The sequence below is a fragment of the Cheilinus undulatus genome, linkage group 20 (assembly GCF_018320785.1).
Source record: "Cheilinus undulatus linkage group 20, ASM1832078v1, whole genome shotgun sequence".
Lineage (NCBI taxonomy): Eukaryota > Metazoa > Chordata > Actinopteri > Labriformes > Labridae > Cheilinus > Cheilinus undulatus.
The window spans coordinates 28,654,526-28,673,049 of NC_054884.1; the positions used below are offsets into that span (position 1 = coordinate 28,654,526).

General features: G+C 40.1%; 1 protein-coding gene across 12 annotated transcripts in view; it reads left to right on the plus strand.

Moving 5' to 3' along the window:
* tcf7l2 (transcription factor 7 like 2) overlaps positions 1-18,524 on the plus strand; it is a 135,521-nt gene that overhangs the window by 108,156 nt on the left and 8,841 nt on the right. For 3 of the 12 annotated variants that reach the window (XM_041815418.1, XM_041815417.1, XM_041815426.1), the window contains 7 exons: positions 3,300-3,402; positions 6,203-6,289; positions 13,979-14,119; positions 14,220-14,382; positions 16,730-16,837; positions 17,412-17,475; positions 18,218-18,268. In XM_041815418.1, the coding sequence (XP_041671352.1) occupies positions 3,300-3,402; positions 6,203-6,289; positions 13,979-14,119; positions 14,220-14,382; positions 16,730-16,837; positions 17,412-17,475; positions 18,218-18,268 (717 nt within the window). The remainder of the gene's footprint in view (positions 1-3,299; positions 3,403-6,202; positions 6,290-13,978; positions 14,120-14,219; positions 14,383-16,729; positions 16,838-17,411; positions 17,476-18,217; positions 18,269-18,524) is intronic. The other 9 variants (XM_041815420.1, XM_041815421.1, XM_041815428.1 and 6 more) reach the window with 6 other exon arrangements.

Here is an 18,524-nt window from a genome sequence, read left to right on the forward strand (position 1 = left end):
TTACATTCTTTAGTTAATCAGGTATTGTGAAGTATTGTGTCATCTGTCAGGTATCTCATGCTACTGTTAAACAGAGTGTTAAACCTATTAAACGAAACTTGAGATTTATTTCAAGTAGATTTTTAGAACAAGCTTCTAAAGTTTATAAAACCACAGAGGTAGACCTCCTCAGATAAGGCACTTCACCTGGTCGACACTGTTTGCACTGCTGGGTGTGTAAATGTTTTATTATGCCCTGCGACCATGGCTCAATATTCAGCACTCTGTTTGTCTCTGTGGCGTCTGTCTGTCTGTCCGTCTCAAGACATACTCTTGTAAAAAACAAGATTAATTTATGTGTCATGTTTGCAGTACGTGTGGAGTATGACATGAAAAGTAAATTATACCGGTTAGACCAGTCAACTTTGCTTTAGGACTCACCCCCTACCCTTAAATGAGAGGTCTGACCCAATTTTTTGAAAATATTTTTTTTTTTAGTAATCATTACTCGTACATTTATGTTGAGTTTACTTGACTTTTGTATGTTTAACTGCACAGTGTCCAGTATACCATCTGCCGTATAAAATATAATTGCTCCCTACAGGCAGGGCTTGTCTGACTCAGTGGGTAACTTCACTCATGGTGCAAAAGTGTCTAATGCCCAAAGGCATTCTGGGAAAACTATGCAGATTAATGGATGATCGTCAAATAATATAAGTATATTGACAAACAATACTCAAAATATGTTAATATGTTCAGTCAACTCAGAAAAGTAGAGCTCAAGTAGCTATTTTGTATTTTTAAGTTGACACAACTCATTTTTTTTAACAACCTTTAACTGTTTGGTTATACAGTGCATGATAAATATCTTTTTGTGATATATTGATAGAATAGAGGCTTTAAATGTGCCAGAAATGATCAGATCTGGGCATTTATGACCCAGGAATGTCTTTTCCCTACACCATTTGACATGTCAAAATAGTGCATTTAGTTAGAAAATTCAGTCCTGGTCCAGCGTATCAAGAAAGCTTTTCATTTTTGACTGTTTGCTGCACAGAAAGTGGTATTAATTTTTTCTGATCAGGTCTTAAAAAGGTCTGAAAAAGTCTTAAATTGGATCTTTTGAAGTGTGGGGAAACCCTGTAAATAAGTGGGAACCGAAAACCACTTCTTTTCATTGGATAGAGGAATAAAATAAAATATTTGTATGTGCATCAGCTTATTTTTTCCATAAATCATACATTTTTTGGCCACTTTTCAAAAATTTCAGCCAATCATTTGCAACCCACTGAAAACTGCTCCGTGACCCACTTTTGGGTCCTGGCCCACCAGTTGAGAACCACTGGGTTAGAATGAAATGCTATGTACCATTGACAGGCATTATATGTGTAGTTCATTTTTTGACAATTTTTCATTAAAATGATATAAAATCCTACCCAAAACCTATTATAAAATGTTGTAAAGTTATATTGGGACATAGCTGGTATTCTTCTCGTTGATAACAGCTGCTTTTATGTTTTACTGATTGGCCAACAGGCTCACGGTTTGCCCACAATTTCTTGTTCAAGAGCCTGCGGTAGCTCAAATGTTCTCTTAAACACTGAATTTAGCAGATAACCTTTAGTAAGTGCAAAAAATCCTCAAAATAAAGCATCAGACCTGAATATTTGGACTTTTTCAGGTTCTCAGAAGTTATTTCAGTTCCTGTTTGGACTCTCTTTACATCTCTGCAGCCGCTTGTTCCTCCATTGTCCAGATTTAGCCGTCCGATTCTGCCCACACATCCGTCTCCCACAAGCATTCAGCATACATTTTTAGCCCATTTTCATTCATTTCCGTGAGCACCTTGACCCAGTGCTTTATTTTGTTAACTGTCATTCAGCCTGCCCTCTCAGGTTAATGCATTTTCCGGTGGTCTCTGGTGTATTCAGTGAATGTTTTAGGTAATAACGTTCCCTTATTATGATGGTCCTTACAAGGGGAAATAATGCGCCAGCTGCTGTTTAATGTAGTGCTTAATGGGGCTGCTTAATTGGGCTCAGTGTTTAATTAATTAATGAGCCATATTAGGTCTTCAGTGTTGGGTGGCGATGGGATAATGTACTAAGGCTTTCTTTTTTCAATAGAACTTTGCTTTTTTTATAACCAAGAGAAGTTTCCACTGCTGTGCAGCACATCGTCCATCAGTAACAGAATCCCTCTCAGGAGTCGGTTCCTGGATAACCTGGATCAGATCAGCTGCAAACTCTGGGTGTAACCATCAATCAGAGCCAAGTTGTGATCTATGCAGACTGATCTGGCTCTGCTTCATGGAGTATCTACAACAACAGCTGCACAGGCAAAAACCAGCTGTGTAGAAGAGGCCGCCAAAATAAAAGTCTCTCTGGTTCCTGGTCCACCGAACACACTCGTACTTCCTTGCTGTGCTTTTTTACACGTCTAGCGCTCCTTGTTTCAAGTTTGTCATGAGAGAGAAAGTTATTTTTACATCCGAGACCTTTTTCAAGGCGTTCGTTCAGGGCAGCTTGTCGATGTGGTTTTCTTCGCCTGTCAGCTGCCACGGAAAGTAAAGGCAACATCGCGGATGCTGTGATTGCTCGGCGATGCCCGCGAAGAGAGCTGTCCTTAAATTGGACATCTTTGTCACTGTTCGACTGCAGGGGGGAAGAAACAAAATTTGCAGCCTTTTTTTATGTAAAATCTGCAGACTGAGTGGACAAATAGAGACCAGTGAGGCCAAAAGAGGCTCAAGTTTGAGAATATAACTACTGAAAACTCAACAAGTAATCAAAGTTAAGAGCGGTATTATTAACCAAAGGAGAACTTAAACTAGAGCACATCCATGTTCGTCCGCCTGTATGCCTCCATGAATGAGCCTGAATCAAACGTTAGCCCTGTATTAGCGGCTCTCTGATCACACTGAAGGCTTTAATTATATTGTTGTGTTTTGTTAACTTCTAAACCTCCGTCATTTTACATCATTAGTCTCCTGAATCAGCAGACAAATGTGACAAGAATCGTGTTGGTGTTTTCTCCTCACCTCTTTCACCCTCCAACACATTGTGCCTCCGCCGCCGCTGCCGCCTCAAAGGCCTTTGATCAGGAAGTGTGATTTAGCACTGTGTGTACATGCGAGCAACAAGCCCTCTTCCTCCTCCTCCTCCTCTTCGTCTTCCTCTTCCTCCTCCCATCTGCACTCCTGTGATGTCTGATGTGAAACTCTTGACAAAGAATTCAGCTCTGACAAAGATTTGGTTTTCTCTCTTTCTCTGTCATCTCCCTGTCTGTCCACCTCCTCGCTGCTCCTTCTTCTTCCACAGGAATTCCAAGGCCTCCTCATCCTCCAGATATATCTCCTTATTATCCACTGTCACCTGGCACTGTCGGCCAGATCCCCCATCCGCTGGGATGGTTAGTACCACAGTAAGCAAAACCTTTTTTACTACTTTATTCTGTTATTATTGAAGAAAAAAATGAAGCTAACTCCGCCTTACGTGTTCATACTGTGTTTTAAGATGTTATTCTTTGTGTATTGAAGCTCAATTATGTAAGCTGTCTCAGTCTCCTCCTTCTCTTCCCAAGAGGTGTCTCTCCTAGATCTGTGCATGTTGACTGGTCCAACTATTTAGTTTGATTCGATTCAATTATCAGTTCAATGCGTCAATATCACGATTCATTAAGTTGCATTTTCGACATAACTGCACATGGCTACACTTTAACATTAAAGGCAAGCTGTCAGATCAATATTAACTCCTTATGTCAGTTTTAGTTTCTTTACATTATAAATAACATTTTGGAAAGTCAAACTGTTAAATTTCTAATAGCTGGGCACTCCGAATCGATCAAAAGGAAAAATGCCGCCAAAAATATGTAAAAACAATTTAAAAAGTAATAATAATTAATTACCATTAATCTCAGCATATGCTGAAATTGCAGTTAATACATTTAAAACTGCTTTGCATCATTTTGGAGTTTTCAACCGTTCCAAGGGTAATTAACTTCTCAGATAAGGAGCAGCTTTTATAGGTAGATCAAAGATTATAACAGGAACTTAACCACAGAAAAAAGAGCTTGTCATGGATTGTAGAGGAAATAAGGGGACAGTATAAAGATAAATGTTTGGTGACTTACAACTAGGGCTGTCGAAAGATTGACTAATCTAATCACAACTGTTCCAAGAATTTTTGTAGTTAATCATGATTAATCGCATCCTTTTTTTTTTCAATCACATTTTAAGATGACACTATTTTGAATCCAAAACTGTTTTTGTGTGATTTGGATTTTTCTACTGTCTTAAACTGAGGCTTCCTGTTTGTAAACAGACCTTCTTTTAGAGCTAGATTGAACACGAGCTTAACCACAGAAAAAGGAACTTGTCATGGATCATAAAGGAAATACACAGTGCAGATGACTTCGTGAAAAAAGCCGTCTCTTTTAAAGTGAAATGAGACATTAAGGAGCAGCGGTGGACCCATTTTATATCACTGTGGCTGCAGGGAGATGTTTTTCGTGGGCCTGAGATTGATGGCAATTTAAAAAAAAGATGATGCAATAATCATGGATTCTTATTAATCCCAATTGATGCAGTTAATCTGGAAAATGTTGTATTATTATGTTGTCAAACTAAATGACAGTGAACAATATTATTTCAAGTGAAGGGTGGCAATTAAAAAATGCCCTTGGAGTGGATATAGAATAGGCTAAATAATTTAAAATATAATTAAAGGTTATAATTTGGCTTTTTCCAAGTTTACAATGTCATTTAGCAGAACTTTGTCCAAAGTGATGTACATTTAGGACAGGTGTTCACGGTGTTATGAACCTTACCCAAGGGCCCACCATAGAAATACTCATTGTGCCTTGACTGGGATTCAAACCCCCACCTTTTAAATCAAAGTCAGTGATGTAAATGTTTGAGCTATCCAGGTTATAGATGAACTTGATTTCAGAAACCTTCCACACACCTTTATTTGATGAAAGAAATGAGCCTAAGATCCTCATCCTTTTACAATTTTAAATCTGAACTCAAAATGTGACTAGGAAAAGGATTTATAGTGATTCAAAACTTACATAACTTTAAGCGAACATGGTGGCACATTGTTCGGCTGTGTTTAAATGTGTCAGGATTCTGAAAAATCAATCTCATCAGGCTATCAGTTCATTTATCCTCCATTTCATTGAGCGTTACATTCACTCCTAAGTTTAGTTTTTTTGTTTTGTGGTATTGTTTGACCTTATGGCATTCCCATGATCAGTAGCACTTGAGACATGCTGATGTTAAACTATCAGTGGGTAAAACAGCCATTAAAAAAAAGAGACTGCAGTTGAAGTGCATTAATAGCAGGCCTCTTTAAAAGTGAAACTGGTTAGTATATGAGTATTTAGGTGCAGCTGCAGTGGGAAAATTTAAGCTGCATTTATTATGTGCTGCATCATGGAAATGATTATTTTCAACACCCCCTTCTCTCCACACCTTCTAAACTTGATCCTTTAACTTTTTAAAAGTCTCACTCCTGGACCACGGCAGCCCTCTGCAGCCTCCTAAGGCCCTCACCCACCTCAACTTGCTACTTTCTGGCAAATACTATTTTGCATGTCACTGTATGGTCCAATTAGAGTAATGAACCGTGATTGCCCGTATTTTTACCCACAATTCCACATGGGGGCTCTCCCCTGGTAACTCTTGTCAACACTTGTTAATATGACAAAAGGCTACAAATTAAGCTCTGTTAATTTAATGTTTTCTCACCGCGATCTAAATACCGAGAGAGGCCCCGAGCACAGCCACGGCGCCCTTTGATTTGCTGCACTTTATTTTGGTATAAATTTACATTCATTATTGTTTGTCTTTGAATGTGTAGACCTCAATTAGCGTGATGGCTCCATTAAAGAGACCCGCGCTTCGTCTTTAATTATCACAACAAAACACCTAGTTCCAGCTCGGGGAGGAACAGGGCCCCACTCTGTCGACACCGAGCGAAGGGTTATGAAATTTAATTAGCCATCGCTATCAAGATTTGTGGCATTCAAATTGTTCAGAGTTTTCCTCCCTTTGATCCGCGCTCTGCAATCCCCTAGATTTTTGTCCTGATCAAATGAGAATAAAGAGGCCCACGGTGGGGAGAGGAGCGAGACAGAGGGCTTTACCTTCTCCTCTTCCATCAACCCTGTTCCTTTACCTTACTCGCCTTTCTTCTTTTCTTCTCTCCCCCTCTCTTCCCAGGCAAGGTCAACCTGTTTATCCAATCACAACAGGGGGTTTTAGACACCCCTACCCAACTGCGCTCACTGTCAACGCATCCATGTCAAGGTGAGTTGAGCCTCTAGGAGCAAAAAACACACTCTTACATTCAGTTGAGTGTTTGTGTTGGCTGCACATGAACACTCAGAGCAGGAGCAGCAACTTCTCCCTTAAGGAGAGCTCACACTCCCCATCTCTGTGTGTTCAAAAGGCCAATCCTCCAGTGTGGCGCTCCAGCTAGCATGCTCAAATATTAATTATATTTATCATTTTCTAATGAGGCCCCTGAAGAACATTTACCCCTGCTGCAAGTCAGGCAGATCTGAAATGAGCCGGGGCATGTCCTCGCTGTGAGTTTGAGCAGCCAGACGCACAAACAAACACCACAAACACTTTGAAGGGCAACTACATGATATAAGCCGGGGCCTCAACACTTGGCGAGCGCTTTGGTCCAGCCCCATTAGGGTCCAGCTCAAGTGCTGCTGTGGACATTAGTGCACCCATGGGGGGTATTCTGTATGTGTATTTGTTTGCCATCTTGTATACATGTGTGCGTTTGTCAGTTGGTGTTTAACTACTTACTGCTCCCTGGAGGAAGGAGATGCATGTCCTCTGTGCTGGGTGGGAAAAGAATTAATTCTGGATGGTGTCTGGGCCCGGAGCAGCCAAAAAAGCAACAACCCCCAAAAAAAAAAAAAACAACAACAAAAAAACAAACAGCCTCCTCCTTCCTCCCTCTGCTCCTCCTCCCTCCCTCCCCCTATGCAGCAGCAGGGGACTGTGTTTTTTTTTTTTTTGTCTTGGGTGGTTAACAGTCCAGGGATGAGGCTGAGCTTTAGTTTAATTACAGCGTGATTGGAAAAGCAGCTCCTGAGGGTGGTGCTTTTAGACCTCTGTGACATTGATGGATCATGTAGATGCAGGAAGGGAGGGAGGAGTCGCAAGGGGGAATTGCATTTTTTAAAGTATAGCTTTGAGAATAAGGGAAAAGCAAAGGGAAGTTGGATTTTACAGCTGGTTCTTCTAAAACATACTCTTTGATACCACATGTTTTAACTGATAGACTTTCTTTTACTTAAGTGATTGATGGCATAAAAAAAGGATGTAAGGTTTTATAAAAGTAAGTAAATCTTGTTGAAGAACAAGGTCACAAAAAGCTTCACAATAACCAAAATCAAATGACAATAAAAATGAAAGACAAAACAAAACACTAGAATTGTAAATGCACAAGTCAGTGTTATAGATGTTCAAAAAACAGTTTGAAAATATGTTTCTTAGCTTCCTTTTAAAGGCATCAGCAGATGCTCCTGAGTATAATTGAAGTGGAAGAAATTTGCACAAATGTAATACCTTTAGTTTTTAAAGGCGCAAGACACAACAGGAAGACCTGGTCAGCAGACCTGAGGGGGCTACTAGTGATATAGGGATGTGCAGGTCAAAGATACATTCAGGTGTCTGCTCATTCAGACTTTATAAACAGAAACAAAGATCTTAAATGGATTCAAAAGTTAATTGGGAGCCAATGTAAGTGAAATAAAATGGAAGTCATATGAGTTGCCCTGCTGGACCAAGGCAGCAATCTTGCTGCAGAATTTTGGACCCTCTGAAGATGATTAAGGGAGGATTGATTATGGGAAATGACAGTAGTCAAGCTAGGAAGATTCAAAAGCATGAATAAGCATTTTAAATGTGACTTATGCCAAAACTGGTTTAAGTTTCTGCTTCACAAGAGAGGTGAAAAGGATGATAAATAAATAAACCAATGTTGTATGCAGACTTTCATGCTGTCTGGAGTTTTGCTGATATCTAACATGTCAGTAAATATTGGCCTATATTAGCTGTAAATAATGTCCTTTATTGGCTGAAAGTAACTGTCTGCATAAACTGTAAGTATCTGTTTCATCTGTAAAAATATCTGCCAATATAGGCTGATAATTACAGCCAATATGGGACATTATTTACTGTTGGTATAGGCTGATATTTACAGCTAATATGGGACATTATTTACTGCTGGTATAGGCTGATATTTACAGCTGATATGGGACATTATTTACTGCTGGTATAGGCTGATATTTACAGCTAATATGGGACATTATTTACTGTTGGTATAGGCTGATATTTACAGCTAATATGGGACATTATTTACTGCTGGTATAGGCTGATATTTACAGCTGATATGGGACATAATTTACTGCTGGTATAGGCTGATATTTACAGCTAATATGGGACATTATTTACTGCTGGTACAGGCTGATATTTACAGCTGATATGGGACATTATTTACTGCTGGTATAGGCTGATATTTACAGCTAATATGGGACATTATTTACTGCTAGTATAGGCTGATATTTACAGTCAATTTAGGCCAGAAATTACACCCTGTAGAGGCCCATATTTATAGTCAATATAGTCAGATGTTCATAGCCTATGTAGGTGAATATATACAAAAGGCATTATTCACAGCAAATATATGACAATATTGAAAGCTAATATGGGACAAAATTTCCAGCCAAAATTGGCTGATATTTACTGCAAAATGGGCTGATATTTATAGCTGATTTAGGGCCATATTAAAAGCCACAATATATACTGATATATACAGACAGTATAGGACAATAACTATGGCCAATATAGCTCAACATTTACTGCTGATATAGGCCTATATTTACAGCAGATACAGACTGACATTTAGAGCCAATATAGGACATTATTAACTGCCTCTATAGACCAATATTTATAGCCAATATAGGACAATATTTACAGCTGAAACAGGCCTTTATTTACAGCAGATATATAACATTTACAGCTGATATAGGACGAAATTTTTCGCAGATATATGCCGAGATTTACAGCCAATATAGGCCTATGTTTACTGCTGATATAGGCCGATATTTACAGCCAATATAGGCTGGCATATACAGTCAATGTAGGACAAAATTGGCTACCAATACAGACTGATAAAAACAGCCAATATAGGTCCATATTTACAGCAAGTATAGACCAATATTTACAGCCAGTATAGGCTTATATCCACAGCCGATAAAAGCTGGCATTTACAGCCAGTATAGGCTGATATTAACAGCTGATTAAGGCTGATATTCACAGTAGATATAAGGAGATAATAACAGTGGATATATGCCATTAAAGTGTAGGACTTTGTACAACTTCAGTCCTTAAAACGTACTTCAAAGTTTAAGGAATGATTATGAACAAAGATAAAGACCTAGCTGTTGGTCCTGTCAAAACTCCAGACTTGTTCATGCATACAGCTGATATTTGGTGTCCACTGCATCAGTATAGTTAGTCATTTGCAGAACTTGCAACCTCATCATGTCTACAATACCCTGCACCTGCATAGAACATCCACACTTGCTGCCATTGTTGTAAAGCAGATTTTGATATTGTTGTATTCAAACTAGAATCACATTGAAATATAAACCCTGGTATTGTGACAGCCTTGTTTTTATTCTATTCTTTCCACAGTTCCTTTATAAAACTTAAATGCTGCCTTTAAATCAAATTCTGCTACTGAAGGGTGTCTGGATTAGAGTTTGATTTGCCCCTCCCTAAACCAGTCTCAGGCCACAAAGGGTCAGATGGCGGGGTCTGCCTAGACGTCGGCTTCTGGCAGCAGCACCCAGCCAACTTGCACTTTAAGTGAGTGCTAATTTGGTCCCTTAATGACAGCCTCTACATTGTGATCATCTTATTTCCAGTGTGGTTAATTGAATATACAGGCTGGGATATGCGTGTTGAGGAGGGGGGTTTCTGGCCATGGGGAAGAGCTAATGCCCTGTGATGAGGCCCCCTAATTGAATTAGTATAACTGAATAGATGGAGGGCTCTGGGAGCTCTCTGGAGAATGGGAGGGTTTAACAAATGTTTGGGGAAAAAACCCCTCCTCATGCATAAAAAACAGCCCAAATTATGATCTTGACAAGCTAGTGAGGAAAGAAGGAATTTGTTGAGAAAATGTAGTAAAAATCGGTCAGATACCTTTCAAAAATAGCCTTCAGCAAGTTGGTTTTGTTCAAAGAAGAGAGCAGACTGTTGTGATAGCTCAAACAATTTGTAGTAAGCAGACTAAGAGGAGGAAATCGGACAAGGAACAAGAGCCGTCCTGGCCTTGTGCTCTTGTCGGGAGTAAGCTGCTTCACAATCATTCCCTTACGCTGGAGCCAGGACTGAATTAGGATGCAGGGAATGAGTGTGGTACCCAGTCGTCTTGCAGTGAACACCTTACACCTAGGTCCTGTTAAAAATGCATTGGTGTAGGACAGGGGGAGAAAAGGAGCCAAGGAGAGTAGAGACAGACAGCAGAGCAAATGAAAGACATTATTTTGATAATGGGGTTGGAGCGAGTGCGGCTCTCCTATAGCGTGCGTACGCTCGTGAATGTATGTGTGACAGGTGGGAGGATGTGAAGGCCCCTTTTGCCCCCTTATGCTTAAGCCTGCCCTTTGATATGTTCCCCCCGTCATCCTGCTCCGTTTCTTTTCCTCTGGAACGGGGGAGAAGTGCACCGGCCGGATCATTATACATTAAACAGGCACGGGGGCTACTGCTACGCATTGGCAATTAAATGGCACTGGCTGACACTGGGCTTGCTGCGAAAGTGACCCCCCTCCCTCTTCACTCCAACACCGCCAGCCATTCATACCTTTCAGATTGAGACGTACGAGCCCCGGGGTTGTGGGGTAGGTGGGTGGATGGGTGGGGGTTATCGCCGTCCTTCTGTGTTGGCTAAATTGGTCCAAGGCGCCGCTTGCTGCTGATGAGCCCGGATCATGATGAAGATGATGGTGATGAGGATACCCCGGCGCTTCAAAGGGATGGCCGTCATGTTTAAACCATAACCTGGGCCATGCAGTGGCAGCAGGGAGGAAGGAGAGGGAGGGAGGGGGAGAGAGGAAGCGAAGGAGCGAGGAGGGGGTAAGGGGACAGGGAGGAGTAGAGAAGAAGAAGAAGAAGAGAAGAAAAAATAGATCTTGGAACAGAGGAAATTTTAACAAGTGCACAGAGAGAGAAGGAGGGAGGAAACAGTGAGCGGAGAAGAAATGCAGCAGCTCTAATGATGGGCAATATGCAGCCAGTGCTGCTGAGCTCCCCATCAACGCATGACATGGCACAAACACCAATGTGTCAGTGATGAAGGGAGAAGAGGGGAAAGGAGAAAAAGAGGGAAAGAGTTTGAGGGGGGAGCACACTGGCACTCCCCTGAGATGGCCTCCAACAGAAACTAGTTGTTCCTGGCGAGTTTATCCTCATCATTATATTCTGGCTTCGAGCCATGCAGCCAGACACAGCCGGATAATGAGCTGCTTTAAAAAAAAGAATTATTCCTCCTTTTTTTTCTGCTTCTCCTTCATCCTCCTCTCTTCTCGTAAATTTGTGTGTGGCCACGTGGAGCCGAGGCGCTGTAAACATACACATGCAGATAGACGGGCAGACGCTCAAATAATCTTGCGCTGATAATTAGCATCGTCGTCGTTGTCGTACATACACTGGCACATAAAGCTCAGCAGTGTCTTATGGCTGCTCCGGCCAGTGAAACCGTCTCAAAACAAGGCTTTCTGGGTTAGATATGTGGAGCAGCTGGAGATGATGAAATGATGATAGGAATGTAGAGGCATGAAGATAAAAATGTCAGTGCTGCTGACAGTGCTGAATAGGCAGAAAAGAACGTGGGGAAGCAAATAGAGACCCAATACCTGCAGTGATACCAGACTTTGATAGGGAATTTCTAATTTAGAGAAAAGAGATAATAGCCCAAGCCACCAAAACCCTCGCATTTTCTAAGTGTAACTGCTAAAAATGCAGTTTTCTCAAATGAATTGAAGATGTAAGATTGGCATTTGTCATCTTAAGATGAAGGACGTTTTCACTGTCACTTACAGAAATGATCTGCTAAGAAAAAGTGGTTAATTTTCTCTTAAAAACCGTACATAAGAGGGTTTGGTCTACGTCCTTGGATTGCTTGATCAGTTTCAGCTCTTATTAAGGTATCACAATACCAGAGTGTTAAACTTTGAAGTGATAGTAGTTAAAGTCCATCAGTTTCTACGCTTGTTTTGCTGCCATAGCACAAAAAAAGAAGATTCCAACATCTGTAAAGTATTGTTTTATATCACAATAATCAATTATCAAATGGTAGTTGCTACAAACAAGAAGGAAAGCCCTACACAGTGTCTAAATTGCACAATTACATCGATTTTAGTACGACAATGTTGCCAACATAGTTGTACAATATGCATAGTGCTCTCTCTTCTCACTTATGGCAACTTTAAGTTGTAAATATGACCAAAATAACCCCAAATCTGCTTTAAAAAACCCTTTGGTACTTTTGTATTACTGATTTTTATCTAAAGATAAAAAAGATTTTCATTGCCACTTAAAAAAGTGGTGTTAATTTTCCCTTAAGAACATAAGAGGGTTTAGTTTTCTTCTTGGAAGTGCTTGATCAGTTTCAGCCTTTATAAGGGTTCTTATTTACGCCTGTGTTGTTGCCATAGCACAAAAAGAAGTTTCAAGCACCTGCTAAGTTTTGGACACACTTTAAGGTTTGGGGATGGCAAAGAGACAAACTTTAGTCCTTAAAAACCATGTTAAAGTTTAAAGAATGAGGATAAATACAGAAAAAGACCTCAACTGATATAGGTCTGTTGGTTCAGCCTAAAACTCTGCTGATTAATTAGTAAATATGGACAAAATTTACAATCAATGTATGCTAAAATATACAGGCAAAACATCGGTTGTAAATATCAGACACTGATATTTGCCGTTTTAAGCCATTATACTGATACCAGAACAATAATATCGTGCATGCCTACAGACAATATTTAAGTCTGCTTTGCAGCCATAGCACAGAAAAAAAGTTTCAAACCCCTACAAAGTGTATATTTTTAATTTCACAATAGTCATTCATTATAAGTTAGTCACTACAAACTGGAAGCTTAATCCTTCACAGTGTGTAAATTGCAAAATTACATTGATTTGTGAAGTTCTGGTGCCAAAATGTTGCCAAGAGAATTGTGCACAATGCTGTCCGTCCTTGTCTTAAGGCAACTTTTACTTGTAAATATGACCCATAATCTGCTTTTTTTAAAAGCTTATGTAGTTTTTTATAACTGTTTTTCATCTTAAACTAATAAAGTCTATCATTTAAAACACATGGTATCAAAGATATCAGAAGTTTCTGAAATGTCGATCATCTTAGCACTAATTTAGTAGTCTGTATAGCCTTTGTGATGCTGTAAGTCCATAAACCACGTTCTAATGGCATACATTGGAATAGAATCTCAATGAGGTTCCCATTAGTGCAAGGCTAAAAAAAATTTACTTGGCTCAAGTAATATGCATCTTTGTAGTAGTTAAGAGTATAGCATCCAAGAGATTTGCTCTTTTAAATCCAGTCATTGTCTGTATATATAAAATGTTATACTGTTGTGAAGTGTTTATCTGTCCAGGCTTGAGTCTCAGCTCAAATAAAAAATGTTTACACTTGACCTAACACCCCTTTATGAAGTTAAATCTCTGCTAATTGGTTGTAAATAACAGCAGGACTCAGCTTTGGACATTTTCATGTGGATGTTTTGTTTGTGCATTTGTCTTTTTTGTGACTACAGGCCAATTCCATCCCTACGATAGCAGAGTTGAATGTAATTTAAAGTGTGGAATGGAATTGAGCGCCTCTGGTCTTGTGTATACATGTGCTCCATCTCCTCATTTCACCCGTGTCCATTCTGACGATTTACACAGTCTTCTGTCCTCTAGGTTCCCCCCACACATGGTGCCCCCCCACCACAGTTTGCACACCACGGGCATCCCACACCCAGCCATCGTCACACCCAACGTCAAGCAGGAATCGTCCCACAGTGACATCAGCTCCCTCAACAGCTCGTGAGTACACCTTCACTGCCCTGAGCCTGTGTTTAAATCTCACATGACTAAGTAGTAAGGGCGCAGTTGGCTCAATCTCCTGCCCTCCCACCCTCCGCAGGAAACAGTCAGACGCTAAAAAGGAAGAGGAGAAGAAGAAACAGGTCCACATAAAGAAGCCTCTGAACGCCTTCATGCTCTACATGAAGGAGATGCGAGCCAAGGTGGTTGCTGAGTGCACACTGAAGGAAAGTGCTGCCATCAACCAGATTCTGGGGCGGAGGGTAAGTCCTGCAAGATCCCAAGGCACACACCAACACTGCAAGGGCTAACTAATTAATCAAGTTTTGATCATTGTCAAATCACAACAAAAGTTATCTCAGAAGTCCAAAATTAAGCCACTAAAATACTTCCTTTCACAGGCAGAAACTTCCAACAGCACCAGACTTACTGATGACTTATTGCAGGGATTAGATGGGCCAAGAAAGCTAGAATAAAGGGGAGGCAGAGAGAAAGAAGGGACAGCAAACAGAAGAAGAACAAGAAGATTTGAGGGGAATAGAGACAAAGGAAACTTCCTTTTCACAGGCAGAAACCTTCAGCAGAACAGACTTAGTCATCAAAAGCCATCTGCTGTGATCTGATGGGTACCAGAAGCTGCAAAAGAGGGGGCAGAAAAAAATCTGACGGACTGGGATACTGAACAAACATAGAAGAGGCAGGGAAACTACTTTCTCAGAGGCAGAAACCTTGAGCAGAGCCAGAATTGTTCATTGTCAGCTGTCTGCCACAACCTGATGGGCAGAGGAAGTTAGAAAGTTCATGAAAAGAAGAAAATCTGACAGACAGAGACACTGAACAAAAATAAAGGAGGCAGAAAAACATCTATTTCACAAGCAGAAACCTGGAACAACTTATTTGTTAGCAGCCATCAGCTGAGATCTCAGGGGCAGAAGAAGTTGGAAAAGAGGGGGCAGGAAGAAAATTTGACAGAAAGGGATAAAATGAAAAGATTACCAGTAATGCAGAATTGAAGCAACAAGATTTGTGAAAATAAGAGGTAAAGGAAAAAGACCCAGGGAAACCTTATTTTACAGGCAGAAACCTTGAGTAGAACCAGACTCATTTGTCATCAGTCATCTGCCATGACCTGATGGGTTGAGGAAGCTGGAAAAGAGGGGGCAGGATTTGTTGGTGATCTGCCATCTACCTGGAACAAAGGTGTAAAGAGAAGGAGATATGGGGAGAAAAATACATTAGGAGAGCATTAGAGACATACAGACATCAACAAAAACCACATCCTTGAAAATTCCTTTTCCCAGGCAGAAGCTTTGAGCAGAACCAGACGTGTTGGTGGACTGCCATCTACAACTACAAAGTTTACAAGGAGACAGAAAGACATACAGAAGCTACTTAAAGTACAATACTTCCAGGCTAATCATTGTTACTCATTCATAGTGATTAGCCCACAATGAGCAAGGCAGCTGGCAACTTTTAGCAATGGAAAGGACTCATTCTGAACAGCCATGTACTGAGACTGTTCAGGTTTTAGAACAAGAGATAGAGGGAGGCAAACGAGCAAAACTTACAACTGGTATCCAGGCCTGTCCATAGAATTAGCTGGCCCCTGAGAAATCCAGTGAATGAGCCTTCCCCAATGTGTTAGACAGAAGCATGGATGCTAGCATCCTGGCTAACAGTTACTTCATTCTGGAGCTGAAAAGTGTGTCAAGTAATCATTGGGTTCTGATGTTCAAATTACTTATTTGTGCTACTTTTTAACCCTTTTCATCAGTGTTTCCACCAATTTTTCCCACATTTTTGAATACACCTTTTTTTCTGCCCCTTTTTGCCACTTTAACCTATTTTTGCTACTTTTTAACTACTTTTCACCAATTTTCTGCCCATATTTGCAACCTATCTTAACCCATTCTGCCACTTTCATTCCATTTTTGACTCTTTTAACCCATTTTTGCCACTCTGTAACCACTTTTTACCAGTTTTTCTTTCTTTCTTTCTTTTTACTTTTTTTTTTTACAATTTTTAACTTTTTTTTTTTTTTTGCCAATTTTCCCTTCAATTCATTTTGCAATTATTTGATTTATTTTACCTTAGTTATTGCAGTTCCCTCTTCCTTATTTCCTGGCACCCTGCTGTTTGTTAATGTGCCCATCCCCATTGTCAACATTACAAAAAAAGGTAATTCTGTTTTCAGAAAAGAGTTTAAATTTTTAAAAATCCTTTATTAAACTACAACATGAATAAATAAAAATCATTTTTTTCTTTGATAAAAGGGATTATTATTCAGGGTAAATATAAAACATGGTTGTCACTTAGGTGTAACTTTACAATGGACCGTGATTTTCCTGACTTCCACCATTTGGCTGGACCCCAGAAAGCTCTGGCTTTTATCCCCCTTAAAGACGGCCTTGCTGGTACCACAGACCTGTAATAACAAGAGGATATGCACAAAATCGAGACTATGGTTGAGTTTTACAAGCCTTTCAGAAGATTTAAAGGCTAATTAGGTGATGCTAGGCTCCAGTATTATAGATATAACTCCATTTTCACAAACTGCATGTCTGTATTTTCTTGTCCATGGTGAAAATATTCTTTATGTGTCCTTTTCAGTGGCATGCCCTATCCCGGGAGGAGCAGGCCAAGTACTACGAGCTGGCCAGGAAAGAGCGACAGCTCCACATGCAGCTGTACCCAGGCTGGTCAGCACGAGACAACTATGTAAGTTTTTAAGTTTACAAGTCGTGAGGAGAGGAAGTAGCACATGCTCTTTGATCATTGTCACTAGGTGGCATGACTAGGATGAGTTTCTTCTTGTAATTTGTCCTCTGATGCTCGTATCTGAGAGTAGACAAATTGCCTCATCTTATTTATTTGTAACAAAGTCAGACAATTTTGCAACCCGAGACACTTTGTTCTGCCATATAAAGAGCCAGGTTTTCATCAAAAGTGTCCAGTTTTGGGATCGAGCAGCATTAGAGAAATCTTTTCTCCAAACCAGAAGCTCCTTAAGATGTCTAGATGTTCACACAGAAGGGAAAAATAAGACAAAAGATTACAGAAAAAAGAATAAAAGAGCAGAATACACAAAGAGGGAGGGAGGGAATGTGGTCTGGCCTGCAGTGGCTGCTACAAACCGGAGGGCAGAGAGAGAGAGAAAGGCAGAGAAAGAATGAATGAATAAATAAGTAAACACAAAGATGAGTCCTATTCTCTGTTTCATGTTTTGGGCATTCTGCAATATAATAACTAAGGTTCCTGTCTGTGTCTATTTTTTTTTCTTTCTATTTTTTTGGCGGCTAACCAACAGGGGAAAAGGAAGAAGAGAAAAAGGGAAAAGCAGCAAGCAGAGAGCAATGGTAAGTGAGCTGCAATTATCTCTCATATTAGAAGAGCCCCATCATGTGTCAGGCAGATGTGACATCTTGCAAGATAAAAGTCAAGCTAGTTTTTTTGTGTTATGTTTCTTTTGTGTGTCTGTTATTGTGCTTGGCTTTCCTTTTTTTTGGTATAGATATGCTACCCATTGCAATATTTAAATGGTAGAGTTGCTTGTAATGCCCCCCCCCCCCCTTTCCCATTTTTCCCCTTAGCCTTCCCCAGCTAATAACAACTGAATATGCATGACCCCCCCACACACCTTCTCACCTCCCCGCTGACACCCCCCCCCCCCCCCCCCCCTCCCCATTTTGCCCCTTAGCGTTCTGGTTTTGTGATATGTATGTTTTGAGAATGTGAAGTTGAAGCATTGTGAAAGCCATTAACTTTGCTAGTGTTGTGTGCGTGCCCCCCCCCCACATTTTATAATGCCTGTGCCCTGCAGATAGACTGCACTACAGTACCGTATGTGTGGTTGTGTATGCGCGTATGTGCTTGCTTGGCTGCCCCTGCTTGCTTTCATGCATGCTTAAGAAAAAAAAATCACTTACACTTTTAAAATTAAGGAGGTTTGCTTATTTCCTATGATTTATCCCTTTTTTTATTCTCATGATTCATATTCTTTATTGTGAGGAGACATGGCGACTTGTTATTTATGTATTTTGCGCTCGTTTGGTGACGGATTTCTTCTTGAAGGCCTCTCTATCTGTTCTTTTTTTTCAGAACACAGAGAATATTTTCCAAACCCTTGCCTTTCACTCCCTCCGATTACAGGTGCTAATGTCATTTTGAGTATTAAATTACTAACTTGTTTTATATTTTCTTCTTTTTTCCTTACTTATTTAATGTGTATTTATTCATCAGTTATTGTGCAATATATCAGGCAGCCTTAAGGATAAATTTTGCTTTTTTTGCTTTGTTTGCTGCACTCTTTTCTTTAAAAGTTGCTATTGTTTATTTGAAATTAAACTAGATTACATTTGATTTGCTGCTGTTTAGTTTAGATTAAATGTTGGCATAATCATCAGGT